The sequence below is a fragment of the Chrysochloris asiatica genome, unplaced genomic scaffold (assembly GCF_000296735.1).
Source record: "Chrysochloris asiatica unplaced genomic scaffold, ChrAsi1.0 scaffold00156, whole genome shotgun sequence".
Classification (NCBI taxonomy): Eukaryota; Metazoa; Chordata; class Mammalia; order Afrosoricida; family Chrysochloridae; genus Chrysochloris; species Chrysochloris asiatica.
Window position 1 is genome coordinate 7,931,971 of NW_006408674.1, and position 9,344 is coordinate 7,941,314.

Sequence of the window (9,344 nt, forward strand, 5' to 3'; positions counted from 1 at the left end):
GTTCAAGCCCACCAGCTGCTCCTTGGGAGAAACATGAGGCTTTCTGCTCCTGCAAGCATTCACAGCCTCGGAAACCCTATACAGGGTCACTCTGAGTCAGAACAGACTTGATAACACTACAACGGATAGACATGGGGAAAGACACACAGGCTGAACGAGTATGGGAGGGGGAGGGAGAGTACAGCCACAGCTATAGGTAGGTTTGACAGAGGGTATTTGTACCTTTGCTGTAAACACATCTATGAATGTGGTGGAACATGTTGTTGTTGAAGCGCCATCAAGTTGGTTCTGACTCATAGCGACCCTGTATAGAGTGTCCGAGGAGTAGCTGGTGCATTTGAACCACCAACCCTGCAGTTCAAACTGCCCTTGAAGTCTAGTGCTTATTCTACAGCACCACATCAGGACCAGGGGTAAGATTATAAAAACTTCTTAGACATTACTAAACACCTTAAGGGAATGAATTGTTGGGCCTGGGGATCAGGACCATAGTCTTAGGGGACCCCATGGTCAACTGGCAAAACATAACCCACAAAGACAATACTCTACGTTCTACTTTGGTGAGTAATGACTGGGACCTTGAGCGGCCATCCAAGGTGTAACTGTTAGTCTCGCCCTGTGTGGGGGAAACAGGAGCAATGAGAATCAAAAATCCTTGAAAATAATGAGTCCAATGCACTAATGGAACATGTCAACATCAGTCTCCATGACTCTGAGACCAGAAGAACTAACTAAATGATGCCTACCTACCACTACCAAATGCTCTGAAAGGGATCACATTAGAAGGTCCTGGACAGAGCGGGAGAAAATGTGGAAGAAAATTCCAAATTATAAAAAGACCAGACTTACTGGTCAGATAGAGACTGGAGGAACCCAAGAGTAGGACGCTGGGTCTGAAACTAAACTCGCCCTGGCTTCATTTTTAGCCAAGCAATAGATATGGAGGGACAACACTAGTGAGACATGCACACCACAGAACAGTCAACCATTCAAGATCAAAAGGGCAGCTTTTACTTAAGGACAAAATTCAGAAGGGTCAGGAAAGAAGGTGGAATGGAAACAAGAATCCCAGGGAGGAAGTGAAATAACTGATGTTACAGAGAGGGGACTGCAACTATTGAACTGAAACTAAGAATGTTGTTGTTGTTGTTGTTGTTGTTGTTGTTGTGAAATGCCGTCAAGTCGGTTCTGACCCATAGCGACCCTGTATAGGGTTTCTGAGGAGCAGCTGGTGAGCTTGAACTGCCGGCCTTGTAGTTCAAACGGCTTTGCAGTCTGGCGCATTAACCCACAGCGCCACACCAGGACTCCGAAACTAAGAATAGGATTTACTAAATATAAAGCTAATGATTTGCTCTGTTTAAAAAAAAAAAAGTTTTATATCCAAGCAACCTGCCCCATACATGGTTAACAGGCTGGAGAGTGAGAGGGGAAGGAGATGAAGTGAGCAGAGCACAGGGCCTCAGCAACTCAGGGAGAGCAGTAGGAACGAAAAGATTTGGGTTTGAATCCCCACTTAATTGCATGACCTTGGATCCACTTCTAACTTCTGCCTTATCTGTAAAAAGAAAATGATACCAGCCCCCACACAGAGTTATTGATGATTAAATGAGATGACATTTCTAAGGGTATCTAGCACTCTGCCTACAACATAGGAGGCTTCTAAGAAGTTGTGGGTGTTAATGTGAATGGTCTCCACTCAAACCGCAGAGCCTTATCCTTATCACCTCCTACCTGCCTCACCATACTGAGATAGCAGGACGAAGCTGGTGACCTTGGAGGAGCAGGACTTACTCATATCCGAAATGACTTCTCCCTGTTTTTTCGTTTTTTTTTTTTTTTAACCTTTAACTTTTTAAAACATTCTGTCCTCTAGAGCATTTTAGGTTATTCTGAGATGACTGCCTCACCCTGTGGCCTCACATCACGAACCTTCCCCTATTTAGAGGAAGACCTGATCCAAATGGGCAAGCCATCCAGGGGAAAACGAGTGTCACAAACCACTTCACAGGGAAGCTCTGTGCCAGGAGGGACCACAGGCCCCATTATAACCCTCACTTCAGCAAGGAGAGTCCAGGCTGGCCTGAAGCAGGCCTGAATTGGTGAAGTTGGGACATTCGTAACATGTAATCTGAAGGACTACACTTAAAAGTTATGGCCGTAACATTAATCACTGACATACCTACATACATACAGGAAAAAAAGAAAAGAATTCTCTCCATTACTGTGCCTGGCAAGATGATGCGATTCCATATACTAAATGGCATAAAACACAACGATTGAGAACTCATAGTCATTTATTACAGGAGCAAGAAATTTGGTCTCTTTTTCACTATGCTTTCAAAGGGAAACATCCAGTAATTGCATGTAATCTATCAAGGGCCAATGAGCCCTCCGCTAAGCACACTGTTGTTGAGTTGATTCTGTCTCAATGACCTGGTGACAGAGGAGAAGTGCTCTCTAGGGTTTCTCAGGCTGTAAGTTTTTACACAAGCAGACTGCTTGATCTTTCTTCTGAGAGCAGTTGGTGGGTTTGAACCAATGACCTTTCAAATAGCAGCCCAATGTTTAACCCACTACACAACCAGGGCTCCTGAATGACCCCTATTGTTGCTAAGTGCTGCTGAGTCAGTTACAACTGACTCATAGCAATCTTGAATAGGGTTTCCAAGGAATGGCTGGTGGGCTTGAACTGCCGACCTTGCGGTTACCAGTCCAGTGCTTATTCTACAGCATCACACCAAGCCCCCCCCCCGGTGGGGTGTGGGGTGGGGAATAAGTGGAAGGAGGGAGTAAAGGGACAGGGTCCACACAAAGAGGATTTTGCTTCAATTTAGGAAAATTTAAAGAAATTCAATTACTCCACCTTATAAACTAAGAACAGGCAAACAATTTTCTTCCATAGCTACGAAGCCCTAAGAAACCACTAAATTTTGGTTGACTAAGATAGCTAGTTTGGCCAGTTGTGTGGAGGAGAGTGGGCTGGCAGGAAAAAGTGAGATGGAAGAGGAACGAGAATGTGGCGAAAAAATAAAGAGAAAACGGATGAAAAAAGGGAGAGAGAGAAAATGGAGAGCCAAGGCTAAGTGGATTCTGAGCACCAAGTGCAGAAGGCGGTACCTCCGGGTTAGAAGTGCACATGTGTCTCCCCTACCATCTGAATCCTGGTGTGGTTTAAACCACAAGGTCGGCGGTTCAAACTCACCAGCCACATCTCAGAAACCCTATACAGGGTCACTATGAGTCGGAACCGACTCGATGGCACTTCCCAACAACAACCTTACTCTGTCACATGTGTGTAGTGCCCACCCAGCTGTGCTTATCTGTAAAATCTTTATAGGGAAATGCACTCTACTCAGCAGGGCGGGAATCTATTATTCCCTGGGTACAAATGTTCTGAAGGAGCAATGACCAGCTGCAAATCCCACAGCCTCCCTCTCTAGTCAAAACTGGTTTCTCGTTCTGCTTAGTAAGGGATGGATGAGATTTCCATTAATTTGGCTTGGTCCACACAATTCTCCAACTTTAATGGAAGGCCCATTGGGTGCCTGGGGAACACAGAGTGCTCAAGCCCATAGTGACTACCACCCTCCCAGAGCTGACTAGTGAGACATGGGGGGTGGGGGTGGGTTGTAGCATCCATCCCCCCAGGGAGATGGGTATTTATTGGAAAACCAGCAAGGAGGGGGGCAGTCTTGTCTCCTTTCACACTCCTTCCCCAACACTCAAATCTTTCAAGGACAGCTCAAGTCAGAGCTAAGGAAAGGGAAAATGGGGTAAACCCAGAGACTAACCAGAAAATACTGAAATGCTGCAGTTAAAGCAACATTTCTGAAAAACAAAACAAAACTGCAAGTGTTCAAACTGAACACTGCATTCATTATCTGTAACCAAGTAGTCCATAACTCCTGAAATGAATAAACAGCCAGAATATTTTTAGTAATACTTAAATAAGTTCATAAAGACAAATCAGCCTGATGTATTACAAGATCTTAAAGTACCTTTGGAATCATTAAGAAGCAAATTACAGCTACCTGAGTTTTATTGTTAAGTGTATTTCTTGTACTTTGAATAAGGATCATTTCTTAAACATGGGGCCTAACATGTACCTCAATATAAGTGCTCCATAATCAAACAGATTTGGGGAAGGCTGCACATTACAAGAACCTCTTGGAGATTCAGTGGTATTTTAGAAATCAAGTTTTCCAACAAGTCCTGGATTAAAGAAACTTGTTGAACTTAGTTTAGACCAGCATTTCCCGAAGTCATTGGACCATGAAACCCTTTTTTTCATTTAATACTAACAACCTACAATTTGCTTGATGGCGCACACTACAGGAACATAGTACAGGGCACACACCGCTTCATTATCTGGACTGCAATTGTTTACCAATCTTTCAACTATCCTCGATAAATACTTTCCCCTGGTGGATTTCTTTTTGAAGTTTCTTGTTGAAATTCATTCAAGGACTTACTATAGTTATAAGAAATACTTTTTACTTAACTAAAATTGGATCTTGAAATGTTAACATAAAAGAGCTCAAACTAACTGCATTTCATTCTTTCAAAATGCTAGAAGTTTCTCATTCTCTTCTCTCAAGTGCTTTTAAATTTTCCCAAGGATATTTAATATCTTAAATTACTTTTGAAAGAAAAAAAATTGCACTCAAGAGCAAAATGCAGTTCTACTCTGATACAGAAACCCTGGTATGGTGCTATAGGGTAAGCACTAGACTGGTAACCACAGTTCAAACCCACCAGACACTCTAGGAAACCCTATACAGAGTCAGTGAGTCAGAACCGACTCAGCGGCACTTACCAACAACATCTCTGACACACATGGGGTCATCGTGAGTCGGAATTGCCTTGAAGGCAACTAACAACAACAAAATTACTTGATAGGCCTAACTGCAAACATGTGTAATTATATCTGTAATGTACATGTGGGTTTGAACATGTACAAACCCCAAAACCAAGCCCACTGCCCTCCAGTCAATTCTGATTCATAGCAACTCTACACAGCAGAGCAGAGCAGAGCAGAGCAGCCTCACAGAGCTTCCAAGGCTCAGAAGTCTTTATGGAAGTCCACTGCTGCATCCTTCTTCCTAACAGCAACTGGTGAGTCCAAACCGCCCACCTTCAGGTTAGCAGCTGAGTGTTTTAACCACTGTGCTACCAGGGCTCCTCTCAGCACGTACAGTAAATACCAAACATGGTACTATTATTTCTGTGGTTATGCTGTTGTTAACTAGTTACACTTTGACTATTCTAGAAATAGCATATATTTGAAAGCCTATGTTGGAGGTTTTATGGAAACAAATCCCAATGACTGAAAAACTTTCATCATTCAGTTAAAAATCAAAAAATAAACTCAACAAACATTTATTTAGCACTGAACAACAAGGTTGGCGGTTCAAACTCAGCAGCTGTTCCTTGGAAACCCTCTATACAGGGTGTCTGCGAGTCTGAACTGACTCAAGGGCACTTAACAACAACAACAGCAGTATGCATGGACACCTGGTGTAGCACTGTACTGTGAACCACAAGGTTAGCAGTTCAAACCCCAGCTGTTCCTCAGAACTTTATACAGGGTCGCTGTGACTTGGAACCAACTCTTAACAACTATATGCATGATGTCTTGATATACACTATAGAATATGCACTGGACTACCAACTGCAAGGTTGGAGGTTCAAACCCACCAGTCACTCCTCTGAAACCCTATTCAGGGTTGCTACGAGTTGGAAACAACTCAACCGCACTTACCAACAAACAACAATATGCATGTCAAGGAGCCTTATTGGCCCTGCAGGGGAAACACTGGACTGCTAACTGCAAGGGCAGTGGTTCAAACCCACCAGCTATTCCTCAGAAACTCTATACAGGGTCACTAAAAGTCGGAACCAACTCAGAGGCATTTAACAACAACACCATAGGCGTGCCAAGGAGTCTTAGTGATGCTGAAGGATAAGCACTGGACTACTAACTGCAAAGTTGGCAGTTCAGACCCACCAGTCGCTCCTCAGGAGAAGGATGAGGCAGTTTGCTCCCACAGAGATTTACAGCCTTGGAACTCCTGGCCTCATGGCAGCGGGTGGGTAGATGCATGCCAGTGGACTAGGCGCTGTAATCATGAATGTCCATTTCCTGGGCCCTAGTGTCCGGTAAGGAGCTCTGGCAGCATGGCACATGAACTGAGCTTCTAACCAAAAGGTTACCTGTTGGAATCACAGCAATCTACAGTGTTGCTCTGAGTCGGAACCGACTGCACGGCACATAAACCACCATTACCACCAAAGGTCTGATAGTGGGAAAGAATATGGGGAGTAAAGATACTCTAAGGGCAAGCACCTGCCATCAAGATGCTGATGAGTCATTCAGGGGAATTTTTGGACACCACACTAGACTTCTAATCACAAGGTCAGCAGTTCAAGCCCACCAGCCACTCCATGAGAGAATGATAAGACTTTCTGCTCCCTTGAAGAGCTAAAACTTCTGATACCCTATACAGGGCCGCTATGAGTCAAAACATACTGGTGGTGGTTACGTGTCGTGGAGTCGGTTCCAACTCATAGTGACCGTGTACAAGGATTCTGAGGCTGTAAATCTTTACGGGAGCAGAAAGCCTCATCTTTTTCCCGTGGAACAGCTGGTAGTTGGGAACTGCTGACCTTAAGGTTTGCAGCCCGATTCGTAGCCCCACTTGTCGGCACTTAATACCACCTCCACAAAAGCCAGTAAGACAGCTTTGACACATGACTTTCTTTCTAAAAGGGCTACTTTGGTGCCCTAAAAGTTTAGTTATAGTTAATGCAAAATAACCAACATTAGGTTGGGTCAAAAATGTGAAAGCTGTTAAAGTTTCTACTTTCATCTTCTACACTGTGTAATGATTTTTTAAAGTTTCTACTTTCATCTTCTACACTGTGTAATGATTTTCCTTTTAATGTCAGTTAGGAGGTTTAATGTATAAACATTCCCCTGATCTTATGAGCCACTTGAGTTAATCATCTAAAACCATCACAGACTTCTATAGGAGAAGAAATCCCACTTCTACTCATCAGAACAAAGTTGAATTTTTCACTCAGGAGAACTGTGTAGCCCCCGGGGTGGTGGGTAAATCACTTCTCCCGTGTTACGCAACATAGAAAAAGACGTTCCAATTTCATATAGAAAAGGTACTGTGAAGACTGCTGACAACATCCCTTAAACTAAACTGTCCTCATTTACAAGAGGGTCAAGGCCAATTTTGCAAATGATTCTTTCAAAAAGAGACCGAAATGACAGGAATGATATTCAGATATTCAACTATCTGCAGCTATGAACACAAGAATCCTCCCCGCACGCTAGTTTAAATAGAAATGTAAAACTACACTACACGTGAATTCCAGATTTAAATTTTCAAGCCCAAGAACTTTGAAAAGTTGCTACCCTCTGGCCTTTATGTGCATTGTTTTTCTTTTTATTGCCTTTCCTTTAGAAAATCTTCAAGACTAAACCCAAAAGCTCTGAAAAAAAAAAAAAAAAAGTAACAAGGCAATACACCCTGGAGAAGACACGCAATTAAACACACACACAAAATAAACAGGGAGGGCATAAATGCCCCGCTAAGATTGTTGAATAAAACATTAACTTTGTTCTGCTGTATGCTTCAAAAATCACGTCGCTGATAGTACTTTCTAATTACATGTGCTCTGACTATAACGTTTATGCTAATGTGAACCTCAAAATACACGGGCAATGAAGCACAACTGATGGCATTGCAGATTACATTTCCACAGTCCCAAAGAAAATGGAAAACTTCAAATGCATGTGCAAAGCGGAGAGAAGGAAAACCAAGCAGCGTGGCCCACGGCGGAGCCTAATGCCCCCAGTTTGCAAGTCAGCCGCCCTTTCCTTTCTATCACGGGAGCCAAAAGAACAAAGTTCACGGCGCTTTAACGTTTCCGAGGGGCGCCGGAATATCCGGGGGGTTGGTCCGTAACAACCACTCTTTGGGAGGGAACTGGTTCCAGCCAGTCCAGCTGCTTGAGATGTCTAATAACGTCCTAGGATCCGGCACCGCGGCTCTGAGGGCGCCCTAACCGTAACCCTATGAAACCATAACCCTATTAGCTCCGGTCCGGTCCGAACGCTGCTACAACAGGGAAGGGAGGGGAGTCTAGCATCAATCAAAGTTATACCGAGTGGGGAGACCCGGCATCGCGGTCCCAGAGGACCCTAGTGGAAAGTGGCCGCCCGACGGGTGTACCCTCCCCCCCCTCCCCCGCCGGCCGGGTGCCTCTTACTTTGTTGTCGCTGCTGCCGCGAGGCTCCGGCTCCGCGAGGGCAGCGACGCAGACTCGGGTCGAGGGGGCAGACTTCAGGCTGGGTCGGGGGCGCGACCCCTTGTGTCTGCTGGGCTGCGGTGGTGGCGCCGCGAGTGCCGGCGCGTCTTCGGCCTCCTTGCGGCCGTCCTGCGCCGTCCGGTTTTCGGAAGTGTGGATGCTCGGGGCGCAGCCCATGCTGGCGGCGGCGCCACGGACACGCTGGCGGGCAGCCGCGATCCGGTCAGCAAACGGCCCGCCCGGCGCCTCGGGGCCGCCGCGGGCGCCGTGTCATCGCCTCCTCGGCGGGAGGGCGGGCGGGCAGTGGCGAGCGCGGGTCTTGAGTCAGGAAGTGCGGCCGCCCCTTTTATCGCGGTGCGGGCGCAGCGGCGGCGGTGGCGGCGGGGAGGGGGCGCTGGGGCGGTCGGCTCGCCTCGGCCGCCCCTCCGAACATGCCCTTCCTGAGGCGGGAGCCGCCGGCCGCCTCCCTCACATAGCCGCGCTGCCTCGGCTGCTCCGCGCTTCCGGGGAAATTCGGGGGAGGAGATTTGCACTGTCCCAACCCCAGAGCCGGCAAGTCCGCGCCGCGCGAGCAAGCGACGCCGCCCTCGCTGTGAGGCAGCACGACCCCCGGGGGAGGTGAGCTCCCTGCCGAGCCCGATCTCAGCCCCGCTCCCGCCCTACAGCTCTCCAGCCGCCGCCTTCTCTGGCCCGAGCTCCGCCTCGCTGTGGACACCCACGCCGCTCCACCCGCTGAGCCACCGCCCCGCGAAAAAGCGCCCCTGGAAAGAGCGCTAATGGCGGGGAAGGGTAATCCAGACGCTCTCGCCGTAAGAGGTGTGATGAGGAGGGGGCTGACAGAAGCCCATCGGGGCTGAGGGGCCGCGCCCGCCGGGGTAGAGAAGGAAGCACGTTGGCCACAGCGGTGTCTGAGTCCGCGCCGTCTAGAAGCGCAGACGCGGTTACGCGCACGGGGAGTAGCGGACGGCGCAGCTCCAGTTCCGTACTCCAGACCGCGTCTTGCCGGCAGCATGCCGCGC

The 9,344-nt window shown here is 47.3% G+C and overlaps 1 protein-coding gene across 1 annotated transcript in view; it reads right to left on the bottom strand.

Moving 5' to 3' along the window:
* The window catches only part of PDE8A (phosphodiesterase 8A), a 194,044-nt gene extending 185,542 nt beyond the window's left edge, over positions 1-8,502 (bottom strand). The window contains exons 1-2 of the mRNA XM_006870955.1: positions 8,287-8,502; positions 4,029-4,034 (exon numbers count right to left, since the gene is read on the bottom strand). Coding sequence (XP_006871017.1) covers positions 4,029-4,034; positions 8,287-8,502 — 222 coding nt within the window. The remainder of the gene's footprint in view (positions 1-4,028; positions 4,035-8,286) is intronic.
* Positions 8,503-9,344: the final 842 nt, after the last annotated feature.